The sequence below is a fragment of the Centrocercus urophasianus genome, unplaced genomic scaffold, assembly GCF_019232065.1.
Source record: "Centrocercus urophasianus isolate 14NV4802_14NV808 unplaced genomic scaffold, USGS_Curo_1.0 seq_10, whole genome shotgun sequence".
NCBI lineage: Eukaryota > Metazoa > Chordata > Aves > Galliformes > Phasianidae > Centrocercus > Centrocercus urophasianus.
In genome coordinates, this window is record NW_024884142.1 from 71,867,326 (window position 1) to 71,895,289 (window position 27,964).

At 36.9% G+C, this 27,964-nt stretch overlaps 1 protein-coding gene across 1 annotated transcript; it reads left to right on the forward strand.

The window, feature by feature from the left end:
- The first annotated feature begins 392 nt into the window (after positions 1-392).
- On the forward strand, positions 393-25,828 carry FEZ2 (fasciculation and elongation protein zeta 2). The gene is made up of 8 exons (XM_042819416.1): positions 393-643; positions 1,887-1,995; positions 4,746-4,862; positions 6,219-6,363; positions 9,184-9,452; positions 17,466-17,541; positions 20,450-20,515; positions 24,796-25,828. Exons 1-8 carry the CDS (start codon positions 414-416, stop codon positions 24,810-24,812), a joined length of 1,029 nt encoding a protein of 342 aa, XP_042675350.1. The 5' UTR covers positions 393-413; the 3' UTR covers positions 24,813-25,828.
- Positions 25,829-27,964: the final 2,136 nt, after the last annotated feature.

Here is a 27,964-nt window from a genome sequence, read left to right on the forward strand (position 1 = left end):
CTTCGATTCAGCGGCGCTGACAGAACTCCTTTAAAGCGCCTCTGCTTCCACCACATCTGAGCGACGACGCGGGCACCTCAGGGAGCCGCCACTCCAGGGCAGGCAGCGAGGTGCCGTGCGCGCCTCGAACCGAGCAGGGCTGAAGGGTCTCCGTCCGGAGCAGCCGGGAATCCCACCGGGCGGCTGCGGGCGGCTGCGGGCGGCTCCGGCTGTCCCAGCAGCGCCCCGTAGCTCCGCCGGCCGCAGTTTCCGTCTCGGCCGCGCCGGAACGAAGGCACGAAGGCTCGAAGGCACCGCCCACCGCGGCCCGTCACGCGCCCCGCCTTCCCCCCGAACCCCGCGGAGCCGCCGGGAGCGCGCGGTTCCCGGAGTCGTGACCGGGGGCGCGCAGCCCGGCGTCTCCAGCTGCGGCGATGGCGGCGGCGGCTTCGCAGCGAGACCCGGGGGACTGGCAGGACTTCTCGGGCTTCCAGCCCTCGGCGGGGAGCGCTCCTGAAACCGCCAGAGGCGACAAAGGCGGATGGGATCTGGGAACGAAGTTGTCCCTCTGCTTCGAGCCCCCCCCGGCCCGCGGTGCCGGTTGCTGCGAGAGCCGCGTTCCGCTGCGGCCGCTCACGGAGCAGAGCGCGCTGCAGGACGACGAGTGAGTGCAGGCCCGGGGAGAGGGGGAGCGGGGCGGCGGCGTTCCGGCCGGATGGGGAGGCCCGGTCCGGCCGAGGGGGAACGGCGGGGACCGCGGTGCCCGTCTGTGCTGCACCGCTGGGCCTCCGGGCACGGGCCTAACGCTGCACCCCGCTTTCGCCGGGTCCCCGGTTAGTCTGGCTTCTGGCCGAACGCACGTTTGGAATCACGCGTGGAAAGTGTGGGAACGGCACCTCCGAGTTTTGCAGCCGTGGTCGTTGCTTTCTCCCCTCAGCAACGGAGCGCTTTAGGCCTGTGCTGCCCTCCTGCTTTTAACTTCATTTTAAGAGTTGCTACACCTTATGGCAAATTTCACTCTCATGTAACTTCATTAGGAATACTGCGGTGTTTCTTTTACTTTGAGGTAAGTCGGTTGGGTGCCCTGTTCCAAGAGAAGGGGCTTTTTTTGCTCAGCAGATGCCTGGCTATCTGGCACCAGCAGGGAGGTCATCACTGAGCCGTGAGTCAGAGGCATTGCTCAGTGCTGAGCCGTATGAGCCTGGCTATGCAACCGCTCCAGACACGCACCCACATTGCAGTGCTTCCAGGCAGTCCAAGATCTGGACTGCTGTACCAGAGTAGGACTGCGTGTGCGAGCTGCTTGTATGCAGGAATGATTAAGATGAGCTGTAAAGAAGAGTGGTGAGCTGTGGTCAGCAAGAGTACTGCTGGATAAAGCAAAATTCTTTGTATCTTTGCTTTTCTGTGATAAATGGGAAAAAAAGCTTTATGAAAGCTAATGCAAGCTGTAAAAATACAGGTTTGACTCAGATGTTGCTGTCAGCCTCTGCTACTTCTTGACTTTAATCTGCAGGAGGCAAGGAAGACAGGGACAACTGTAGGAAAAGAATTTCTAGCTGATCTCAAGTTTCAGCAGGGAAAGCCTTGCCCACTTGCCCACTCCCCATGAAGATTTTGAGTGGAGTTATATTGTTAGCAATAAGGCTGTCACTTTTTTTTACTTTTTTTTCACCTTGCTTTACTTCACTGTTCTGCCTAAATTTTGGATTTAAAATGAGAAATAATTGATGTTTATTTAAAAAACTTGGCTTCTTGACTCCAGTGCATAATAAAAATATTGTCAGTAAATTGCAGGTGAATATTTAGGGAGGAAAATTGATACTCATAGGCAGAAAGATATTTCCATTACAGGTATGCTTACTGTGTTACGCTGTACGTTTTAATTCCTCTTTTCCTTTCTCCAGGATTTGGAATGCTTTGACTGATAATTATGGAAACGTAATGCCAGTTGACTGGAAATCTTCCCACACCAGAGCTTTGCACTTGCCAACTCTGAACCTTTCAGAAAAAGGGGTAAGTTGCAATCTGCAGAAGTACCCTTTTTGAATCTCTTACACTCAGCAGGGAAATAAAGCAATTTGCATTTGTATAAAGTACTGTTGCTACTAAATAGATTAAAATATTTTGCTTGATATTAGACTTGAGGCTGTTGAATATTAGACATGAGAAAAACAATTGTTGATGTATGTTTGCTTCTGCTTGGGTTGAAGTGATGTGGGGTTAAATGGAGGCCTTTGGAGGCCAGTGCTACTTAGACCACAGCGTGGTAGACAGTTGTACAATTCAGTTTACCTGAAGCACTTTCTCCTCATTTCATTTTGAAAGATGTTCTGGGTAAGGGAGGAAAAAAGGAGTATTCTGATTTAGTAAATCTTGTATGGACTTTTAAAAAGTTGATCTCATTCTGCATTCATTTGGAGACTGAAGTGATTCTTTAATGGGAAAATTGACCAAGGAGAACAGAAGTGCAACTTAGTTCTGTTTCTGTTTTCTTATTTAACAAATGAATAGTTTCCTGGAGAAGGAAGAGCTTCGGTGAGGTTTATGGAAGAGGTTGTCCTCTGAGCTTCTTACACATGGATTAAAACACTTGAGGAAGAAAGCTAGGAAGAATTCTCATCTCTCAGGTCTTCTGAGGGAACAAGTTGTTTAAGCATGGTGAAGTTGGATTACGTTGTAAAAATATCTCAGTGTGTAACCTGAGAATAGATTAATGCTTTGATTTCTGCCATCCATTAAAGAATCCATAGGTACTTTTTATGCTGACAAGAGCAGTGATTGTTCTAGTGAAAAGGATAGCAGAAAAAAAAAGAAAAAAGAAAAAAACAAAAAAAAACCACATTTCACCATCTTCCCCTGCAGAGTCTCTGTCTTTCTCTGTTGAAGTCTGATGATTATCTCTTGATTTTTTTGACTTGAATATATTCTAATTTTTATTAATAGCATGCTCCGACTTTCTTAGTGATTTTAAAGTAATTAAATCTTTACATTTAAAGTTAAAAGCAGTTGCAGCCCCCTGTGCTGTGTTTGTGTTTATGTGACTGAAACAATGGAGTGGAAGGTTGATTTCTTAATAGATAACCAGTTACAATATACAAATATTGAATGGAATTTTTGTAAGGAAATTATGAAGGAACTACATAAATATGAAGCTGTGTTGCTGGATTATAAAGAATCTTAGGTATGCTGGAAGTAGAAAAGAAATTGGTTTATGAAATAAACATAGCTCAAGTTTTTTCAGCTTCCAGTCCACCTGGCATGCCTTTGGATGTCTGAAGCCCATCTGTTTGGAGGCATTCAGCACTATTTCTTTTCCTACTTCTGTTTCAGTAGTACTTCTGGATATGTGACAGCACATATGGATCAGCTAGTAGCTTGTTTTAACTTTCTTACTTAATAATGCTAACAGCTAAGTAATGCTTCTTTGATGTGTTTGAAGCTAGTAATATGCCATTGGATTTGAGCTTCTCCCTCTTCTAGGAGGTGAAAACGTAAGGTGAATGAGGTTGATTCATCAAATCTTTGTTGCTTCGACATCACAGATCTCTGAATGCTTTTACGTAGCTCTGGCAGCGAAAGGGGAAGCTGGGAGGATGTGCTGTGCAGTGGTGCAAGGAACAGGGTTGCGTAATTGCTGTTATTATATTATTGTTAGATTACTTCCAGACGTGTCGCTGCCTGAATTGGTCTGTTCGGCAGGTACAAAAGCTGAAGCTGCCAGTGCAAGGAGTGGGAGTGTGGGGCCTGAAATGGGCACACAGTGTGACTGGGTGCACTGCCAGGTTAGTGTCAGCTATGCTTTGGGCTGTTTTAGTTGGTTTTTTGGCTTAACCATCAGAATATATTCTGAGTCTCTTAAAATGTTTGTGGGGATGTGAGGAAGGAGAAGCTGACCTCCTTCTGGATGTGCTGTTATCCTTGCTTACCATCTCATAGACGTTGACCGTTTCAGGACTGCAGACGTGAACAAATGTCAGAACTGAGATGTGTCTGTGTGGTGGGTGAGCAGATGTTCCAAGTGGAGGCCTGTGACTGCGTGGTTAGTCCAGATTCTGGAAAAAAGAGTACGCTCACCTTCTTACTGATGCCTGAAGAAATACAAATTGTGTGTTTTCAGATGACTTTAGCTTTTCTAGGTTGTTTTGGCTGGAATGTGATAACAGACAAAATGCAGAAAAAGAATGTTATTTGTAAATATTAAAGTATTTGTAAATAAGCTATAATATGGCAGAGTATGAGAGTAAAATATATGTGATTGTTGAAGGAGGAGACTTCAGGAAACATTCTATTTTTAGAACAGTTTTTTATATTGCTTTCATTATGTGAAAAAATAAAACTCTAAAAGCACATAAAATCACAGGTGTTTAATATTTGTTCTACGTAGGTTTCCACTCCACGCTGAATAACGTCAGCCTTCTTTTAAGGCAACTGCCTGTTTTAAATATCTGTAGGGAAAGCTGTTAGCCCAATGCAGATATCTACGTGACGTTGTGTATGTGGTCTTTAATTGCTGAGTTCTTCATCTTTCAAGAGTGACACCTCTCTTAACTATTTCAGTGGTTAAGATGCTTCAGTTTCTGCATGCTTGACAGCAAAAAGCATTCATACCAGTATTATGGGCAAGGAAAATGTTTTGTTTGTGAAACTCTACATTAGTTCCCCTTTTGTTTCCTTTATAATTTCTGTATTTTTTTTTTTTGTGTGTGTGTGTATGTGTGTGTGTGTGTGTGTGTGTGTGTGTGTTCAATTTTCATGCTTTCTAGGTAAATGATAACTTAAACCTTGACCTGTCAGATGATGAAGAGCTGAGAGAACAGCTGGATATGCATTCCATCATTGTTTCCTGCATCAATGATGAGCCACTGTTCACAGCAGAACAGGTACATTTTTCAGCATGGTGGTGATATTGTAGTATTTTCTTTTCACCTGTGATTATGTTGTATTCTTCTTCCTTGCTGCTTACAGGAGCTAGCTTTCTTGATTGGTTTTGGTTTGGGGGCTTTTGTTTGTTTGTTTGTTGTTGTTTTTTTAGAGTAATTGTAATGTGTGTGATATTATTAATATCCTTCAGATTTGAAAAGGTATTCCAGTGCTTCAGGGGAGGTCGGTAAGATAGTCAGGGTCTTTGAAATCTTTATACCCTTCTTGTCAGGAATAAGTTAGAAAAACTACTAAATTAAATACATGGGCTAAGAAGCCAAAACATTTTCTATATATTAAGATTACTATAATGTTTGTAGTTTCCCAGCTTGACAATGTGGGTATTCATATCTGCATGTGGCTTTGTGACTAGTGAGAATTCTCTGAAGTTTTTGCCTATATGAGAGCAAAATAACAGTTCTACTGATAGGCATTTACATTACTTGGTATCTAAAGGCTTCTTTTCTAGATCCGTGGATTTATGCTCTATTCAGAATTACTGTTTTGAGTAAAGTTAATGTCCACCCCACTTCAGTAAGCAAATGCAATCTAACATATTCAGTATAATATAATATCCAAAAAAAAAAAAAAAAGTTGTGGTTTAGATGGCTCTGAAGAAATGATAGTACTATTTTTTTTCTGCTAATCATGTCGTGGAGATCTTCCATTCTGATCCAAGTGCTGGATTAACAGGAACATTTTGCTGTGTTAGCAGAGATAAGGAGAAAAACATTCAGACTTAAAAGAGCTGAGAAAACAGAATTCCATTCACAGTAGATGATTTTGGGTGGTGTTTTTAAATGTCGTCTTTGTTCCATGTGCACTGAGTTCTCTCTATAAGTGTCATCCATAAAAGTACACAAGAGTTTTGCTTAGAGAAATGTAGTGAAATTTGAGAGTATTAAAAAAAAAAAAAAACCTCATTGACTTTGTTGCTGTTTTGTTTTCCTTTGACCAAACCCTCCAGGAAAATATTCCAGCGTACACTTCACTTCTCTTAAGCAGAGCTTTGTGTACCTTCATGTGGAAATAGCTGGGTGGTTTCAACACACTGCTTGTATTGAGATCACCACACAACTACCAGAATAGCTTGAAAAGATGCATTTATTCCCAAAGGATGGGTAGGAAACATCAGTGTGGTTTCATTCATTCTCCTGAACCCTGTCTCATACAGTATGAGTTTCACTTAGCAACATCTGTACTACTTGAAAGTAAATAATAACAATAATAATAACGATTTCTAAATTGATTTGCTTCAGATTGCAAGCTGTGTCTCTTGCAGTGAGAGTTCTCATAAGGATTGTCTTTTTTTGAAGGTGATTGAAGAAATAGAAGAAATGATGCAGGAATCTCCTGATCCCGAAGATGATGAAACACCTACTCAGTCCGACCGTCTCTCCATGCTTTCCCAGGAAATTCAAACACTCAAGAGATCCAGTACAAACAACAGCTACGAGGAGAGTAAGTGCTGTTTATTTAGTGTTTTGTTCTAAAAAATAGTTTCTGAAAATCAGTCTTATTGAAATAGTCTTGTTGAAAATAGTTTAATAGATAAGCTTGTCACATACTTCGTTTATAGTGACTCCTCTTATGAAAAATCTGCATCCAGGAATATTTTGAAAATATTGGATTTCTCCCAAAAGGAGAGAGTAGATTTAGGATGTAAATAGAAGACGTATCTTTGTCAGCTCACCTAACTTAGAATGAAAATGGAACTGTATAGAATTTATGTGTTGGAGCTCAATTTGCTGTAATGAAATCCTTTCGTAGATAATGGGATGCCTATAATTTTTATTTATTAAATTATATATTCTGAAGAGAGGTGCTTTCTTAGGCCTTTGTACTGCTCCTGTTTAAGGAGATTAGCTAAAGCTCTTGAAAGCTATACCGTAGATGAAGAAATGGGTTTTCATTAGTATTGTTTCAGTCATTGCAACTAATCTTGATACACAGCAACACAAAACTAAGAAACCATTGCTTTTTTACTATCTGAGGACCACAACCCTTTCCACCTTTGCCATTCCCTTTCAAAAAACCGTAAGAGGAAAAAATACTTCCTCTTCTACTGCACAAAGGAAATTTGCAATTTTCTATAAAAAAGGAGAAATTACATATATAATGTAAGCAAAACATATTGATTTGCTTCTAAACATAAATCTAATTAATCAATTTCGTGATGGAAATTTGATTAATCTGCTAGTTGAAATCTGTACTTGAAAAAGATAGGAGTTTGGTGCTTTCTTTCTCATAGTCTGGGTCAGCAGTATAAATTCTACAGATGATTCAGAAAACCAGCTGACCTTTTGTGACATGCCTTACAGCTTCTGCTACATTTCAGATTTATGGAGGAGATTCCATTTTCATGGTTGGACTTGTAGCTGTCTTAACACATAAATCTCAGGAATGTGAAAGCATAGTATATCCTGCACAGCAGGGCTTCCTGCTCTTCTGACAGTTCCATATGTCCTTAGGTTTAGAGCTAATCAAGCTTGCTTTGTATTTCATACCATATTTATTTTGCCTTGCCTCGGGAAAAGGAAAATAAATATCATCTCTGGTGCATCTTCTTTGCTGCATCTTTATGGCTTAAAAATGAGCCTTGACCAAATAACTCTTGAGTTTCTTTCGTCAGATAATTTAATTTTCTTCACCAGTTCCTCAGAATCAGCTTTCACACCTTTCACTGTTTTATGAAAAGCTTTTGCTACCTTTTATTCATTTGCAAGGCTGCTTCCAAGTTTTGTCAGCATCTCTCTGAATTTGTTGAATTTTGCAGGCCACAGGTTTTTCCTGGAAGCTTAGTCTGGCTTGTGTAGGACAAGTCAGAGGTGTTAATCTTTAGGATTGTGAGCAAGAAATCAAAGCTTGTGTTTGCTCTTTTCTTGGATGGGAAATGTGTTGGATTGTTCAGTTCAATCTACTTGAAGCTTAGAGCCTTTGCCATTCTGTACTGTGCTCTTACTGTACTGTTAGTCTTCTAGCAGAATGTAAGACCTAAGCTACTCTGAAAAAACTGAGGCTCATTGCCCTAAGAGGTTTAATTGCATTTTCTTTGGTAAGTCAGAGGGAGCTTTCCCAAATAAATCATTTTTCCCTGCTCTAATTTAAGAGAGAAATTCACCTACTACATTTTGATGCTTCTGAGAACTGTACTGTACTGTAGTTTGTGAATTTATCTGTATTTTTCAGCATTTGCCCATGAGTACTCACCTGTCTAAGAGTTTACTGGACTAATGGAACATAACCAAATAATTACAAACACAATGCATGAAGACATATGCAGTGTCTTTAAATGGATTGTGCTCTTCATTGTAATCAGGACTGCCTTCTTTTCAAATGCCAGTGAAAGTGACGTTCTTTAGCATCTGGGACTTACTAGTTCATAGGCATGCCAGACGTTATTTTGAGTTCTGAAACAGAAAGCAGTCCTCAAAAAGCTTTTTCAGATTGAGCTGAATTGAGCCTCGGGAGATCCTCATGGTCATAGCTCGTTGTCTGTAGCAGTAGTACTTTTAAAATGTAAATCTGAAGGGTTGGTTTAGTTTCTGAACTGTCATTTTTAAAGGCTTCTGGTGTAGGTTTCACCAGTTTAGGCTTGTGCTTTCTCAAAATCATCAGTACTGATTTTTGCTTGAAATGAGCCTACTGGATAATTTTAATTCTAGGCATTTGTTTCAGGCAATACTTTTGATTACAATCCCCAGACAAAGAAACTTGGAAGCTAGTGTTTTGGGTTTTTTTTTTCCCTGTACTAAATGCATCTTATCATAAAAGCATGTTGTTGTTTCTATTAAGATGTCTGCATGCCTTGCCAGTAACCCTAGGAGGATCCCCTCACTCAGAGCATGCGTAGTTTCTGTGTTACTGTAAGTGAAAAATCCAAGAATTCCAGCAGTGCCGAAGTGTTGACTGCTTTGGAAGAAAATATGGAGAAATCTTCTTCTGAGGAGTGGGTGCAGGAGGAAAGCAATAGTTAACAAGGGTGTCAGTATTCCAAGTCTAGTGGTTATTTCAGCTTCCTTAACTACAGCGTGCCCCTCGTATTAGTGGATTATATCAGATTTCTCAGAACTAAGCAGAAAGTTTAAAGTTCAGTTATTACTAATCTAGTTTCTTCTATGATGAACTTGTTCCTTTATGAATATTGATTTGCTCTGTGTAGTTTTAGAATGTACTTTGTTGTTTTGAAAAAAGTCAAAGTGTTGTTTTCATGTCATCCTGCGCGTATTCTCTCCTGCTTAGAATCTTGACTGATTGCATTTTTCTGTTAACTATTTACAGGAGTAAAAAGATTGTCTGTTGCTGAGTTAAATGAACTGCTAGAAGAAATTGAGACTGCTATTAAGGATTATTCTGAGGAGCTGGTGCAGCAGTTGGCACTGCGGGATGAGTTGGAGTTCGAGAAGGAAGTGAAAAACAGCTTCATTTCTGTCCTCATCGAAGTACAAAATAAACAGAGAGAGCACAAAGAAACAGCAAAGAAGAAAAAGAAGCTGAAAAATGGTAGCCCTCAGAATGGGAAGCAAGAAAGAGGTCATATGCCTGGAACAGTAAGAATATGTTTATAATAAGAATATATTTATAACTGTTGTTAAATTCAAAATATTTTTCCTTCTTCTCTTGGAAAAGTAATAGTCCTTGATTAGACCAAGATAACTGGTACATCTTTCATGCCTTTATTCACAAACAAGTCTCTTAGACACTTCCAATTTTTTTAAATCTTTTCCCATATATAGATAGAACCTTTTGATACAACATTTTGCTCTTCTACATTTCTTATTAAGAATAAGATGTTTGCACATTTGCCTGCAATCAGGATACCTTTCTTGCCAATAATGCTGTATTTTGATGTAGTGCTGTGTTCTATTATCAGGTTAGGCAAGCTCATCCATCTGTTTCATTTGGTTTTACAGTGTGAATTTCAGTATGTTTACCACAATTAGTCCTGTAGGAAATCCAGTATTATTGATGGAGCTGTTCAGATATTTATTAATCACGTTAACCTGGGGCTAGAAAAAGTAAATCTTGCCCTGAGTCTCTGAAACCTGCATTAAAGTTGTTACCTCCAATAACAGATTGAGGTAAGGCCAATATTTAATGCAGATCTATAGGGAGGAAATAAACAAAAAAAACTTGTTTTTTTCTAAGGAGAAATGTCTTTCAAACCGACTTTGAAAAATAGGAGGCAAGCAGTGAGAGAAATTAGGTCGTTATCTTGTCAATGTAATTTTGTCTTATCTGTTCAGTGTAATTTGAAATGGGACATTATTAGAATTCCTAAACTTCTCTTATGGAGTACAGAAAATGTAGCTGAGGTATTGTGGGTCTGGCTTAGCCCCAGAGAATGCTTCAGTTTTGCTTGAGAAGTTCATTTTCAAACATAGATGAATAAACATTTGTCATGAAACATTAATTCTTCAAAATCTACCTTAGAAACTTATGGGAATGGGATAATTGTGATACAATCCAAACGTAGTAGTTGTTCATCTTGTCCAAAAGACCGGTCCTGACAGAAAGCAGTTCTGATTTCCTGGCTGGTGTTGTACCAGTAGATCTAATTTGGTCTCTGTTTTTCCTGTTCCTCAAGTGGAAAAAAAAAACTGTGGACAAATTTGCTAAGCCTTGTGTTAAGATCTACAGTTTACTAAATTATAGTGAACTGATACATTTGCATCTTTACATGGAATTGTGCTAATCTTTGCCATTTATACTAAGAGTATTCTATGTAAATTTGAAAATCTTTACCAATCCAGATGAAAAACCATTCTTTGTGTGTCTAGCTGAGTTTTAATGGAACTCGGAGAAAGTGGGTGTCTGGAAAGCAATATGGAATTTCTGTCTCTTTGCAACAGCAAATCAGAGTGGAGATGTACTCCTTTTTGGATCTCAATCACTGATGAGGAAAAAGTGGTATTCTAACTAGAAAAAAAAAAAAAACCTGATTTAAAACTTGACTGAGGTGATTCATTACTTATTCTGATTATTTAGAGGCTTGAATAATGCTTTCAAGAACCGAAGTATTGATTCTGTTATAAAACATTCTCAGATTTGATTGCTTCAAGCTGTACATATCAGATTACTTCCTTAGATGAGTTGAACTGATTATCTCCCAGATAGACTGTAGGCTTATTAAGTGTGGTTCCTTTGAAAACAGCTTCCACTATCTATACAGATCTGGAAACGTTCAGTCAGAAACAAAGGAACAAGTTTCTTCCTTCAATTTTTTATTTTCTTTTTTTCAAGGAAGTGCAAGGAGTGTGTATATAAGTAGTATATTTGGATTACTTTGTGAAGAGTGAGCTTTTGTTAATAAAGTTAATTACCTATTAGCTGAAGCTATGCTGAAGTCTCATTTAAATACAAAACTTTAATAGGATTTAATAGGAAATAGGATTACATTTTCGTATTCTGAGAAAATCAGTTCTTCTGTGGATACATCATTTGAATTTGAACGAATACAAGTTGTAATTCTTTGTCATTGGTACGGACTTTGGTAACTCATTTTCTCATACTTCCAACTCTTATTTCACAAACACATAGTGAGAGTAATGAAAAATACTCAAGTCATGAAGATACCAGTTACTTTAAGCAGAATTTCCTGGAAGACTCAAAATGGCTTTGGTAAAATCTGTGTCTTTATTTACTGACCCTTTTGCGCTTTGGAAAGCAAATGAATTCAGTATTCCAGCACATTTTTCTTCTCTTCCCATAAATATATACATTTAGATAAATGTGCTCAGGTGTGCACACTGTACTGCTTGCCCTCTGTCAGCAGCTTGGCAGTTTCTTCTTTTTATGTTCTTGCCAGTTGCTGCGTTTTACGTTTAATCCTGAATGTCAAAATTGTTCCAGTTTCTTTTTTTAATCATCTTTTCCTGCAAGCAAAAAGGATTATAATATGTGTGAAGAAAACTGTGGTTGGATTGTGTATTAATTTTTCCTCACTTGGGTTCTGTGTAATGGAGCTTGAAATTAATATGAATGCTTTATTAACCAATTGTGCATATTTTATCTGACCAAAAAAAAAAAAATGAGGAATACAGGTGATAGTTAATTGAAGCACTCCTGTGCTTCAGGAGGGGAAAAAGGAAGCATAAAATGTTTTGAAGAGGTTGGAAGTAAAATGACTGCCTCTGAGAAATATTTCTAATAGAAATCTGTAAAACTGATATCAGCAGTGTCTGTATTGTCTCTAGAAATGTATTGCTCAAACATAAGCTTTAAAGAAAGTTTGTACTGTGAATTAAACTTTAAGTGTTGAGAAATGAAATGGCAAACCTTAAAATATAAGTCTCAAAAATACGAATTTTGGGTCTGAAGTGTGAAAGATCTTGTTTAATTAAATTTGGCGTAGATATACTGTTCAGCTGATACCGTAAGGTTTGCTTTTTATTAATGAAAACTTAGTGGATGAATGAAAGAAGTAGAAATGTGCTGAAATACATCTTAGTGCTTGTCTTTGTCATTTGTCTTACTTTTATCGTTGTGATAAATGCTGATCAATGCTAGCCTTCTGAACTTTTCTCTGTGCATTTTTTTCTCCGCCATGTTTTCACTACCTTTAGCGCTTCAGCATGGAAGGGATCTCAAATGTCATACAGAATGGCTTCCGCCACACGTTTGGAAACTCGGGTGGAGAGAAACAGGTGCTGGGCTATCCTCACTCTTTTCCTCATTCTTTGTCTGAACCTTCGATAGGAGCTGAGATCTTGAAAATTACCATTAGTTGAATATATGTGCCAAGACGGAAAAAAAAAAATAGGACAAAAATGTTGCCATCTGTAGTCTTTCTCTGCCTCAGGACTCCAATCAGCCTGCCGTCTCTCCATCTTTCCTCAATGGGATGAGACAGTCAGGGCTCGATACCCTGATGCACTGAAGTAATCGCTCTTGTTTCTTACCCCAGACTAAAAGTCTGATTTGACGTAATGTGTGCTTTAGGTACGTTGCATGTCTGTGCAAATTGAATGTCCAACAGAAGAACATATACCGGATTTGACATTCCATTTTAGCTTTCAGCATTAAAGGACTTGAGACATGTCTACAATGGAATTTTTTTTCCTTTCTTCCAGTGGTCAGAACTGATATATCTTAAAATCTGAGTAGCATCTGCAAAATGCATGGACTTTATTGTATGTCCTTTTGCCATTGAAAACTGCATGATGTTAAATGCAGAGGAATATGTACAATGCAGATTACTGAGGTAACACAAAAGGGAAAGGCAAGTTTGTGTCTTTTTGTTGACTGTTTAACTGTTGAAACTTATACACAGCCCAGCTTCATTGGGCATCCCTGGAGAGGTTACATACACCTAAGAAACAAGATTTTTATTTTTTATTCCAAAATAATACTTTCTGTTTGTTTCAGAACTGTAGTATTATCATGAGGTTATATATCATGAGTTTACCCTCTTTTGCAAGCAAGGTATGTGTCTATGTGTTAATGAAGGCATAGATTCAGCTATTTGTCACTTGCTTTTTGGATTGTGAGCATGTGGCTAGATCTAACCCAATAGAATCTGTATTGCCTTACATTATCTCAACTCTCTTCAGTTACAGTTACAGCTGTACTGTTTTTGTTGCTATCTTTACCAGAAAATACTAACTACTGCTGCTTTTAGCTGTTTCAAATATACAAACGGGCAGCTCAGACTTATTTTCTATATGTTTATAAAAACACACCTTTTTTTTCTTGATTCTAATCGTAAGTAGCTTAGTCATTTGCTTCCAATATCACTAACTGGGATAACTTCCAGTGATAGTGATTTTTTTTTTCTTGTTAATTTAATAATGCTGTTCTTTATGATGATTGTACTTTTCCCATGATCTATCTTATACTATATTCTTGTTATCTGGGGATATATTTTGTTTCCCTTTCTTGTATCCTAAAATTAATCATGAAAATAAGAAGCTTAAAATGAAAAAGAAGGGAGAAAGGAAGATGTAATACTGCCTCTTTCTAGAGTAGTCCTGGAAGACCATTTTTCTGTGGCATTTGTTCAAAATCTGTTAACTAAAAGGATATTTTTTTTTCTGTAAATGCCTCGTAGGTAACGTTATAAAACCTTTCTTACAGTGTCAGTCTTATTGTGTTTTTCACTTGTTTGGTTTGCTCATTTTTCCTTTGTCATTTTACCCAACTCTGGATGTTCTTTTAAGACACTGTTTTTTCTACAGCAGCAAGCTAGAAAGCAGAATAAGTACCATCTTATACCCCATGATAGTTGAGTGTAATCTGTTTAGTGTTACTCTCAGAACATTTGTATGAGTCTGTCTTCAGGGCGTGTTGTGCTTATAAACTTAAGTTCAGGTATTTTTGTGTGGCAGGGAAGAGTTATGTAACTCCCTGGGGTTGTACTAAAGAAAAAAAAAAAAAGAAAAAAAAATGCAGGAGCATACAATTTTTAGAATGCCTTACAAGGTTGAGGTTCATACCCATTCAATCACAGCATAAAGTTTCTGACATGTTCAGTTCTTTCTAAACTCCTGTCATTCATGAATTTCAATGGTGTTTGCTGTCTTGACTATTTTCAGGATAGTGCTACTCTGAAAACTAGGTAGGTACTTTCCTTTTGAAAACTGTAATCCTCTTTTTTTTTTTTTTGTCTTTGAGGCATGAGTAAACACAACTTAGAATTTTTCAGTGTCTTCACTGATGGTAAAATTTAAAGTGAAGTTTCCAGTGGGAACCACCAGTTCCCATCTGATAATGCAGCTGGGAAAATACAACGCCAACAACAGCATGAAAAGCATCACACAATGCTGTCAGTTCTTTCTGCGGTCTTATCTCCAGAAGGAATTGCAAGATGTTTTCATTTCACTTATTATACATATCAAACACTTTGTATGACTACAAATTACAGTGGGGATTGCTGCTTATCATACTGTCGAATGTATGTCAAAAATGTACAGGTCACAGTAGATTTAATGCTTGGGCATGTCAGTAAGCTATACTCAAATCATTTTCGTAATGTGTTCTTCACAGAGTAATTCAGGGAATGAGTTTTATTAGGGCCATTAGGGAGACTCACTGTTAACAGCTAAGTGGTGATGAGAAAAATGAGGTGATTTTTGGAAAGTAAGAAAACAATTACATGGTTATTGTTTTTTGTCTTTTTCATTGTAAAGGGAAATTGGTAGGTAGGTGTTGTGGGGCAAGGAAAACAAGGAGCATATATTTGGTCATTAAAATGTATCTCAGTTATTTATTGTGCAGGTTGGTAAAGGGTAGAATGGCACTTGAATATTTTGAGGGCTGGAAAGAACAGCCTAAGATCTGATTCCTGAGTTAATAGATCTACTTTCATCTCTGACAAATGTAGATTTAACAGCCTTGTATCTAGCTATTGATTTTCTTGGTTTTAGAAATAATGCAAATCTCTGTGATGTATCTGCTGGGGAAGAAATTGAAAATTGACTCATGGATGGCTTCCTTGGAAGCACTGCCTGCTTTTCTGTGCTAAGTGGATGTAAGGAAAGTGCTGAAATAATAGGGAGGAATTAAAGCACCCCATCTTTGCTCAAGGTTTTGGTGAAGTGTCAGTACATCCCATACAACGTTCTTTTAAATTATACAGAAGTGAGTCTGTCTGGCTTTTAAGCATAAAGACATAAGTTGCGTCATCTCACTCTAATCATGGCAATGGTTATAGCTGGCTTTGGCAACACCAGCTCTTCTTCTGCAAAGTAAACTTCTTCACCGGAGTCTGAGTTACAATTGACTCTTGCTAAAGTGTTGGCCATACTACAGGAGATATGATGTAGAATGTACAAGGGCTGCTCTGCAACTGATGCCTCCTATTTTATTATGTTCGTTTGTGACATCAGAGGTGGATGTTGGTGGTATGACAGTAGAGGCTGAGCATTCCCACCTATATTCTGCTACATGCTGTGTGACAGATGGCAGCAGAAAGGAAGTCTAATAGGATAGCATCTGACATGGAAGTGTGTATGAAGCAAAGGGGTGAAATTGAGCTCCTCTGTGTGGAAAAAAAAATGGCACCCATTGACATTAATCAATGGTTGCTGAACATTTATGGAGACCAAACAGCGGATGTGAGCACAGTGAAGTGGTGGGTGGTACATTTCATTAGTGGTGACAGTGATGGGAAGACAAGCCATGTTCTGGGCAGCTATGCAGATATTTACAAGTGTGGCATATAGGTTCTTGTTCATAGCTGGTGAAAATGCATAGCTAGTTTTGGTGACTTTATTGAGAAATAGTATTCTGTAGCTGAGAATTTGCTCTCAAGTAGTGTTATTGTGCTCATTTCTTCTGTTGTAGTTTCATGGAAATAAATATGAAATTATTTTTGAAGTGACCTATTTTGTCATAGTTATGTAAAGAGTTACAGTCTCTGAAGTTGAATGCAAAATGGAATGTTGCTTCATCTAGTACCCTATGCATAATTACCATAAAAAATATTTCAAGTAAATTCTTAAAAATGGAAGCTTTTTCATTAGGAAAAATCCCAGTGACTTTTAATTTATATAATAAATCTTATAGCAATAGGGTTACTTCAAGAGCTTGAAAGCTCTAGGCAATAAAATCCTGAAAGATTTTTTTTTTTTTAAAGCAGATGAGAGTGAAAGATTTCAATGAAGAGTAAATAAAGCAAATGTGGAGTTGGTTTGAAATAATCTACCAGCATATTTGACTAGTAAAAGTGAAAGTTCAAATTTAAGTGCAAGCAATGGGTTCATGTTTGATTAGGTTTCTTTGTTCCTTTTGGTTGGAAGCATTACAGGGTCAGAAGGTGAAAGCTGTCTGTTTTCATTTTCACCTGACTGTAGGGCAGTCTAATTTTCTTTGTACAGAGGACTATATAGATCACCGTCAGAGATGGGAATGGGCAGCACTCTTTGATCTACCAAGATCTTTGGAATGTTTCATACACTTAGAAGGAGTTCAGCAGTCACTGGGAAAATCCCATGGCTGTTCTAAAATGTTTCTAGCACAGTATATGGCCAAATTTTCTAAATAACTGTTAGCACATTTGTACAAACTTGAATATCTTATTTCACACGGCTCTCACAGCCTGCAGCAGATATGTTCTGCAATCTTTTACAGGCTGAGTAATATCAGTTTCCCAAATGATTTGAGGGAAACATAAATAAGAATTGTTTATCTGGAAATATATTTACCAGATAGTGAGATGATTGTTCTAGCTTTTGCTTCACTATAAGAAGTACTTAAAATATATGAAGGACTTGTTCTTGACATCTGGAAAGTGGAGAGATTTTAGATTTTACTACTGTCATGCTTAGGCTCTGAGAAAGAATACCAGACTATCTACGACTTCCATTTTTTGTCGTCTTGTTTGTTTGTGTTTTGCCGCATGAGTTTTAAAGAGATGTTTACATAATTTTGAAAAAAAAAAAAAAATAGTTTCTGCAATAATAGCTTAGTGTGAGAAGTAGAATCTTAATCACTTGTGAAATACGATTTTTGAAAAGCTGTTATTTCTGGTTAGCAAGTTTAATAGCTACAGTGTTCATGAAAAGAATCCAGGTAACATACGTGGTGTTAAAAGATTGTGAAGTAACTCTGCTTTTTTTTGACAGTATTTAACAACCGTCATCCCTTATGAGAAGAAAAATGGCCCCCCATCTGTTGAAGATCTTCAAACATTAACCAAAAGTAAGTACAAAAGTGTTTCCCCAGCTCATCCTGTTCTCTGTGGATGGAAGTGGTTGCTCGAACCAATGAATCATACTTACGTGGTTGTCTATTTCTGTCTCACTCTATAATTTATGTAATGTGTATTTGACCTCCTCTTCTGAGGTTTTGAGTCCTTGCAGAATATTCATTTTCTAGCTGCTGTCTGAAACTCTGGGGTCTAAAAACTTGCATCAGAAAGCACAGGTTTTCATACTGTTTCCATGAATGGAGACTTAAAGCAATACTGTATGTCACAAAATAGTCTATGATGTATCTCTGTTTCTGCTACCTTTTGGTACCTGAAAGACCTCCTTTTGTTCAAATTTGCTGTACCTTACTGATGTTACTGTAACAACTTACAGAAATTGAAATGAATGCAGCAACAAATAAGATTGTCTCACTTGCTTTTAAACTAGCCTTTCTCTTTCTGTTGGTGATTTTGGGTTTGTTTGTTTGTTAATAAATTTTAGTAATTGTGGCATGTAACTAAACCTGAGTTTAGACAATTTTCTAAATTCTCCTTATTTTCTTAGGCCAGATCTTTAAAATTATTTTTAAGTTCAAAGTCCTCTATGTTATACTGGAATTTGCATGACAGTTAAGGTTGCATCTTAAAAATTAAATACTAATTATTAGGGTGATAAAATAAAGCAGCAAATCTCAGGTAATCAATGGCATCTCCTCTTTTTTGAGATTTGCAGGAACAGTTTGATATTAGGTGATAAAATGCCTTGATGCATTTGATAGAATCATGGAATGGTTTAGTTTGGAAGGGACTTCAAAGATCGTCTAGTCCCATCACCCTGCCATGGGCTGGGACATCTTTCAATTAATAGAATGATAGAATCACAGAATGGCCTGGGTTGAAATGGACCTTAAAGATCATCTAGGTTCAATCCCCCTGCTCTGGGCAGGGTTGCCAACCACTAGATCAGACTTCCCACAGTCACATCCAGTTGATCAGTTTGACCCAAGATTGACTGTATTACAGTGCAGTGCTTGGAATCTAACAATGCCGTAAGGTGTTTTCTGGCTGCACATCTGTTATTCCACAGGTGGCTAAAGAATAGTGACAGGTTGGTTGATTGTTTTCTTGGAAAGAGAAAATAAATATCAGACAAAGTCTGAAGTAATGAAATGTTTAAATGGAAGTTATATTCCTAATGTCTTTCTACTGTAGGCACTATGTTTCACATTTTATATTCAGTCCATCAGAGTAATGTTACCCTCTTGCCGTATTTAAGTTTTGCTTAAAAATATTAACAAAAACTTGATATTAAGAGAGAGATAAAAGCCTCCTGAAAATTGTTTTAATGGTTTTCTGACAAAATGTCTTGTTTAAAAAAAAAAAAAAAAGGCATTCCAAATAGTATTAAGTGTATGGCCTTCTGTAGGCTGGTTGGAACTTGACCCTGTGACTCGGTTGCAGATTCCTGACTCTCTCTTTTGCTGTTAACACAGACCTTAAAGAAAGGTGGAGGATTTTTTCTGAGGGTGGTTTCTTTTCCTCCCAAAGCTTTGTATTATTCTATAGTTATGAGCACTCATGCCTTCTTCAACATAAAAGTTGAAATGAGCCACTTATTATATTTGAAGTTCATTGTCACAGAAGAAATTTGGAGCTTATGAAATAATGCTATTCTATACTAGTTCTTTATGTGTAATTGTTTCAATTGAGCCAAGAACACTTCATAAAGAATTGTCATTAGTTTTGTTAATGAAATAACAGACAAGCTTATGTGTGCCAGGTTGCTTAATTTTGTACCATTTTAATTTTTAAAAATCGCGCACCATAAACAAGCTGTAAAAAAATTCCTGACATTCCATTGCATACATGCTTATGTACTTATCTCTCTAAACGTAAGAATGTTGCACATGAATTTTGAATCTTTTCCCTATTGATTAGAATGATTAATATTAAACTATATATAATATATAAGAACATAAGATGTCCCAGAATAGATGATCTTTTTTATCCAATCATTTACAGCAGCACATCCTGGAAAAGTAACATTATTACATGATTTCAGTTGAAGATGAAAAAAGACAAGTATGCAGCACGCTTTTCTTACCTGTTAGTATATTTCACTTTTGGATATGGTGACTTTATGTTGGCAAGGCTTGTGATGGTGAAAATATGCCCAGAGAAAGGCAACAAAGCTGTGAGGGGGTGGAGTGCAAGTCTTAGGAGGAGCAGCTGTGGAAGCTGGGATTGTTCAGTCTGGAGAAGAGAAGGCTCAGGGGAGACCTTATCACTCTCTACAACTTCCTGAAAGGAGGTTGTGGTGAGCTGTGGGTTGGCCTCTTCTCCCAGGTAATGATGAGAAGCCATGGCCTTAAATTTGCACCAAGGGAGGTTCAGGTTCAATGTTAGGTAAAATTTCTTCTCAAGAAGAGCAATGAGGCAGTGGCACAGCTGCCCAGGGAGGTGGTGCACTCACTGTCCCTGGAGGTGTTCAAGAGCCCTGTGGATGTGACACTGAGGGAAATGGTCAGTGGGCATGGTGAAGTTGCACTGGTGGTTGAACAAGATGATCTTAGCAGTCTTTTCCGACCTTAGTGATGTTTTGATTTATTTTTTTTTTATTTTTGCTGTCATTGTTGATAGCATCTTACTGTAAATGATTAGCCATGCAAAATGGGTCTCTTGAATCTGCCTACTGTAGAGTACAGTGAGAATTATACAAGTGAAGGATGAAGATACTACATGTCTCTTCTTGTGTTTCTTGTACTCCAGTTAAGGGTTTTCTTGCTAGTAATATGTAAATCTCTATGAATAGTAGAAATAGCTTTGCTGTTTGTTTTTTTTTTTTTTGTAAGTGTTGTCTTTAATTTATTACTAGATGTCTGAATTGCTTGTTTGTTTGTTTTTGTTTCCGCACTTTAGTCCTTCATGCCATGAAAGAAGATAGCGAGAAAGTGCCAAGCTTGTTAACAGACTATATTTTAAAGGGTGAGTATGTTTCCTAGCAAAGGAACTTTTTTTTTTTTTTAATTTTATATTAACATGCTGAATATAAAGGATGTATTTGAAAAGAGTAGTTATAACATGAGTTATGTTAGCCTTTTATTGCAGAAGTCTTTCATTCATTCAGGGCCTTGTGAGCGTGTAGTTCATAATACAACATGATTATTTTTTTTTTGTGATAATGCAGTGTAGTGAAGTATGCATGTATATTCACGTAGCTGAAGACATCAGTGAGAGCAGAGTAGCCTGGGTTATAAAGTTAAATGGGTGTAGTTCATGTGCATGTTACCACGTTCTTAGAATCAGAACTCAAACTTCTTAGTATTTGCAAAATGAAGTGCTTAAAACTTTGCATAAAAATGTGTTACCTTCTAATCTGTATTATTTATTTTACATGTATTTATCATACCTTCATCTTTTACTTGTAGTTTGTGTACTAATCATTTATTTTCCAGTCTTATTAGCAGAATGGGAGACTTTGAAAATCACTGCTAGCTTTAACTTGAAGGAGTTGTTCCAGGTAGTTTCCAGGTTGTTAAATTGCTTCTAAACACAGTTCTTTGGCGCTTTTTTTGCCCACATCTTAAAAACACTTATGTCATTGCAAGTCTTGGCATATACACTGTTCTTACTTCGTTAGAGTTTAAAACATTCATCAGACTCCCAAGATCAGAACTAGCAGGTATACTAAAGGAATGATGGATGGATGCTGTTTTATTTGTCACTCAAATGTAGGTTATATTCAGCTGTTCAGCTTCAAGTTTTCATGCTTCCCAGTTTTTTCTGTCCTTTTAGTATCAAGTTTTCAAAGTCTTGCTATTTTTAATTTCTTTTTATTTCAAATATAGTCATGTGACTATTACTGTGGGTTTTTTTTGTTGTTGTTTTTAAGATTTTCGTATTTCTTTCACAGATTCTAACCATTCATCTCATAGAGATCTGAATACTTCCAAATTACAGTTGTAGATGAAAGCATGCTGTTGCTTCAGAAAAACTGATAAGAGAACCACATAGCACTGTAGAAGTTTCAACAGACTTCTGTTGAAAGAGGCTCATTTCTGATTTTCATGTAGCACTGCAGAACTGCCGCATACAATAAGAGTACGAAGCTCTTTCAGTTGGTTCCTTTAATTGCTCCACTGTTTACTTACCCTTTCTGAAAATCTTTCTTATGTTAGACAGATATATTTGCTTATGAGCTGAGAGCCACTTAAGCTTAAGATCAAGGGGTTTTTAATGGTGATGGCACTAAACATTAGTTTTATGGAACAGAATTTTCAATCCAAGACAATTAACTGTTGTCAGTAATTAAAGCTGTTTGCTTTTCATCGTAATGCATCTGGTAGAAACTGGATGGATTGTTCTTTACAATGTCTCCCCTTATTTTTAGACGTAACTATTGAGAAAAGTTTTTACATTACTTGGATGCTGAGAAGAAGCACCCTGACTGCTGAGGGAAACAGGAATCTTCTGTGCAGAACTTTTTTATAAGATACACAGATTAACTGAACATATGACAGGATGATGTAAGAATCTCTGAGGTTCCCTCCTACCTCTTTTCTGCATGCTCGTGACTCTAAAGTCAGCAGGAATATTCTGTCAGCTAGTTGCACAATTACAAAGATATTGTGCTTGCATTAAGTGTGTTGGATCAAACAGTTCTTCATAAACTCTCAGGGAAGCATTATGCCTCTTACTGTATAAGATTTATTATGGGTGTTTAAAGGATAATCTCTCTCGCCTTTCTCATACCAAAAGGAAGAGATATTTCCCCTCAAACATCATGGTTTCTGAACTAAGAAATCATGAACTAAGGCTTTCTTACTCTTCTGTAGATCTGTTTGCACAATATTCAGGCTAATTAGCATGGAATTTCACTCCATCACTATAGCCTTAACCGAGTTTCCCCTTGCAATATTTAGACTGTACTAAATATTTATAGCTCATAAGCCAGCATTACACTGTAATGTAGATATTGTCAGCTACAACTCAAGATTTGCTTTCATTGTTTAGAATCAAGCTGAAGAAAAAGTATCAGTGAAAAGTGATTCTAATGATTTCCATAGCATTATTGGTATACTGTAATGGAACAGAAAGTGTCGTGAGCCTGGAAGGATAATAGCACTCTAAGACCTTACTCTAAGCAGTAAGTGTTTATTTTAGAGCAAGTCCTGCCACTTCTGTTCTGATAGAAACAGAAAGAAAGTGAAATATGTTTGTGTCTTCTCTGAACTTTGTAGTGTTTGGTAGAAATGTCACTGTTTTGAATATCTTGAACTAAATGCCAAAATTAATTGTAAAGCTTGTGAAAGACTAAATTTGCATCATGTAGGAAGACACCACCAACCCCACCATATGTATCATCTAATACTTGATACATTAATTGAATGATGATTGAGTAACTTTATTTTGGCAAGGCAATTCAGTCAAGAGCTGGAGCATAGGGCTAGAACTTGAAGGAGAGTTGTATGACTAGATCTCCTACTGACCTGTGTTACCATGGATCGTTCCTATGGTTTTTTCATAGCTTATGTAAAAGTGTCAACTAACACATCTGAAATGCTGTCAGGAGAAATCTTAGAGCATTGCTCTGCAGATGCAGTATAATAAAGAAACAAAGAAGGCCAGTGCAACTCAGAGCTGTCAGAGGGGTTTGCACAGACTTCGTTCTTTTTATGTCAGGAAAAAAGAAAGCTCCCTGTGTATTTCTGAACAGGATTACTCATTTTCGTAAGATATTTTTTGGTTTTGTTTTTTACTTTAAAAAAAAAAAATTCTCATTTTCCAATTTCTGCTATCTCAAAAATGTTTCAAAAAATAATATATATTTTATTTGGTCCTCATGCATGATTCCCTCTTATGCATGATGACAAGAACAAACAGTATGGGGGTAACCTGCTAGGAAGAAGTAAACAGCAAATTTAAAGTAGTAGCTGAGGAAGGCTTGGTGGGAAGTAGGATTAACCAATTTTACAGTTATGGAAGTGAGGAGAAATAATTAAAGAAGTCTGAAGGAAGCTAACATTTCTTAATTAAGATATTTAAGTAGCAAATCAATACATTTTTTTATACATAGAATCAAAATTTGTAGGAAAGTTTTGTCTGGGATCAAGTTTGTCATGTTATTTCAGAATTATTGATTTTATTTTTTATTTTTATTTTAATTCTTTTTTACAAAATTTGGAGATTTAATTTCAGTTGGATAACTGTTGAATATATTACTGGTAGTGCAGAACAAAAATTGAATACATCATTCACTGAAAGACTGTTTTTCCTCAGTTCCAGTGTAAGTGTAATATGTAAATAACTCTTGACATTTTTAAAGCATAAATTGCTAGGTCTGTGTATGTGTGTATGTAGGTATGTACTTCTAAATGAAGCTCTTTGGCATCAGATGTATCCTGATAGTAAGCTGTTTTAAAATCTGTTACTAAGCTCTGTGCTCTTGTCCAATTGTTCTTAAACAGTGATTGTGACATACAAATATAGTGCTAAAAACTTACTACATATTATCACTGAGTAAAGTAGATGAAATATATATAGTGTTATTTTCTCTTCGGCCTTTTTTCTGAATGTAGATGTCATAAAAGTAGAAATAAATTTCATTTTGCAGCTTGTTTTCCAATAACGAACGACAAAATTTTTTTATTAGTGAAGCAAGTTCTTAACCTTTATTCTACTAATAAAATATGCATTTAACATAACAAGAATATTCATCTTCTTGTCTTTGAAGTCTTTGTTTGGTTGTCATAGCTGACTTCTCTGTTTGCTTTTGTGTTGTGCTAGCATTGGTTTGAAAGCTGGATTGCTCCGAGGTTTGTCTTGTATGTGAAACAGGAATGAGAAACATGTGAAGGACATGTCTTGTCTTCCCACTGTCTGTGATTCAAGTACACACACCAGATTTAGAAAGTAGTATTAGAATCCCAAATTTTCAGTGCATATTTTAATACATAATTGCATGTGTCACCTTTTAGTTAGCGTTCTGTTCTCTAATATAGCACTACATAAAGCACTGTTTAAGACATGACCTTTAGTTAACTCATTTCTGGATAATGTTAGTTAAAGATAGTGGGTTGTGTCATTTAATCTTCTTTTGAGGAGAAGATGGTATCTTAATTGAGAGTTTCAAATGATTTCTAGATTTTTGCTGTGTTACTGATAGGGTAGAATTCAAGATTTAGTTATTTCTAGTATAAACAGTACATTTTTATACAGACTAACTTCACTGATGTTTATTCAGGTATCTTTGTGGTCTCTTACAGTTCTGTGTCCTACATGAAGAGGGCTGCCTTTCAGAATTAACCGTGTTCCTTCCTATGATGAGAAGCTTTCCATGGAAATAACTCATAGTATTTTCTTCCATTTGGTACTATACCTAAACCAGTACCCATTTACCTCCTTTGTGTGTGCGTGGATTTTCTGATCCTACATTAAGTCTTCTGGGCATGACAACTCATCCATTTTAACCTAATAGTGCAATGAACTGGAGCAGGGAACAAAAACTGTACAGTTTTTCTCGCATTGTTCTGGCTTTTTAAAGTCTCTTTTTACACTGTATAGCATGGAAATCCTCCTGCACATTTTGTTGTGGGAAGGAAAAGTAACCTTTGAATAGTGTAAATAACATAAGCCTAATTGTAAGGAATCCGTATTTAAAACATCCTTAATTCCTGGAGCAAAAATGTAAAAAGAATTTTCATTGTACAGACCCAACAAAACGATTCAGATGAGTTCTTCAGGAAGCACTCTGGGACAGTGCTGGTGGACATTTGTTTTCAACGGTTCTTTTAAACATTATCTTTGAGCTATACAACAGTAATGTTCACAGAGTGAACAATTCCTTATTCTTTAATGGTTTGGCATAAGTAATTGGTGTGTTACTTATCTTTGTTATCTAACATAACCATCAGAGTAATGTAATTTTTCATATTTAATTGCTGTTTTTGTTTTAATTGTTAATGTTCACGTGGCTCAGATATTCTCTCATATTGCTGCTATAATTTTACTGGTTTTAATACGCGTTTGATCTTAATGGATATGATTAAGTATATAAGCATTTTGAAAGGCTATATCTTTTTAAAAATACATGTACAGTTTGGAAAAAACTTGCACCTGGGTTCCAAGTTAGTATTATATCAAGACTTTGGTCATTGTGTATCTCTGAACTTTACTACAAATCTTTCTTGTATGCTCTGTGATGATGTATCTGCATTCAAACAGATGAGAATGTATTTTGCAAATCCTGTAAAAGAAACATACCCTGCGATCTCCATATTAAATATTTGCCACAAATCATTTTGCCAGTCTTAAAATTTACATTAGAAAATAAGGAATACTAGTAGAATCATAGGAGTTTTTCTAGGCTGAATTTCTATTAATTCTATACCGGATTTTAATACTGTATATGTGAAAACAACTGGCAAATAAGAGTCTAAAGAGAGAAATGTCTTTTGTTTCAAAATTGTTTAAATTGATTCATTTTGCTCAGCTAAAAGGAAAAAAAAAAAAAGTATGAAAACTTTTTTAAGAAAGTTCTCGTAACACTTTGACTTTTTTCCTACATACCTCAGCATTTTCTTTTGTGCCTCTTTATTGCTGAACTTTTCTGAGCTTAAAGATCTTTCATCCCTCCTCTTCTTTCTCTGCACCTGACTGCCATCAGATACTTACATGAGATACATGAGATCAGGAATAAGAGACCTGCATAAGTATGTTATAGTTAGGGAAGGGTTATTGTTGTAGTTATACTTGATTAGTGGCTCCTGTAACAAACAAGAGACCATTTATTTCTTTAGCAGATGTATTAAAAAGTCATTATAACTTGTTTTTCTGTAAAAATGCTTACTTTTGATTATTGGTAACTGGAAATTAACCAAGGGAGGGAGATGACCCCATTTTGTTATTTCTTTTTTAAAATGGTTAAACTCATTTTGTCTCCAGATGGGATCTATTCAAACTAAGCCCTAAAAACCAAAACCAACTTCAGTGGTAAGCATGTGCATGGGTTATGATGTCCTTCATTAGACTTATTAAAAGTACCTATTCAGATTATGAAAAATACCCATTTACCATGTATATAGGATGCTGGCATTAAACATCAACTCCCAAAGGTAGGAAATATTGTATGTACTTAGAAATCTTTACAAATCTCAAAGCACATGAGTAAAAAGAGCAATGCAACTCTGTGTTTCTGATAAGTTCTATGTATTTCAAATTCTCTTATGCATCCTTTTTCCAGTTCCATTATTGAATCTTGAATTCTTTGAGGGAGCTTTATTTTCTGTGAGATAGCCGTAAGAAGGACACTCAAGAGTGATTACTGGCAAGCACCTGCATTTTTACCAAAGGTCTGTTCAATTTTTTATATGAAATGTCCTAGAAGTCTCCTGTGTGAATTCAGTGAATTAAAGTCACTGAATTAAAAGTTACTTAAAGGTAGGTATTTGTATAATTTACTTCAGAAGCTTTGGTTTTAAAATCCAACTTTTTCTATGGAATTCAGTTGTTTTATTTGATAAGATTATTCACTTGCTGCTAAAATCAAATGGTGAGTGATGGGCACTCTAGGCAGCGTGTCCCAAGTTAGTCAAGAATTCTTGAAATATGTTGTCTCAGTTAAGGAAAAAAGAAAACAATATTGCAATCAATTCCCCTAGAGTGAAAAATAATAATGTAGTTGTACTCTCAGTGGTGCAGACAACTGTATAGATAACTGGTGGTAAAGAATATCTGCTACTGACCTTGCCAGGTAATTGTATCCTTCATCTTGCTGTGGTGATTTTATAGCAGTAGTTCACATCTTTGTTGCTTCCAGTCTAGATTACCTTGGCTATTCTTTCTGCATGCATGTTGCTTGGAAACTGCAGCTAGCACAGAAGAAGGTGGTACTGTGTGTGCTCAGCAACAGTGTTGGTTGTACACAGCATTGTTTTCAGCAGCTGCCCCCTCATTTCCAAAGGGTCGATTTAAGATGCAAGCTTTAATTCCTGAAGTTCCAGCTGGTACGAAGCCCACGTGCAGCCTGCTTCTCCAGCTGTGTCACTAATGGTCAGTGGGGGTCAGCAGGTTCACTTAAAATAGCAATCTGCCCAGCAAAATCTGCCCTGTTCAGTCAGGAAAGGCCTAGAAGCAAAGCTCTCTATTGAAGCACTTTCAGCTCTGATGCATCCAAGCTTTAATTTATTGACTTGTCCCATCATTCTATCAAGTGTTCTTCATTGGGTTATTACTGTATTGTACTAACAACAATCTCAATGGATTTGGAATTATTTTCTCATTTTGATAGCAGTGTTAATTTTTAATATTTCATGTTTAAATTATCCCTCGATATGAAGTCTGTACAGAAACTGCACAAACTTTCATCAAGTAGAAATGAAATTTCAGTGCAAAGTGAAAAACGTGGGTCTTGAATTTTGTCAGGTGAATTTTGTT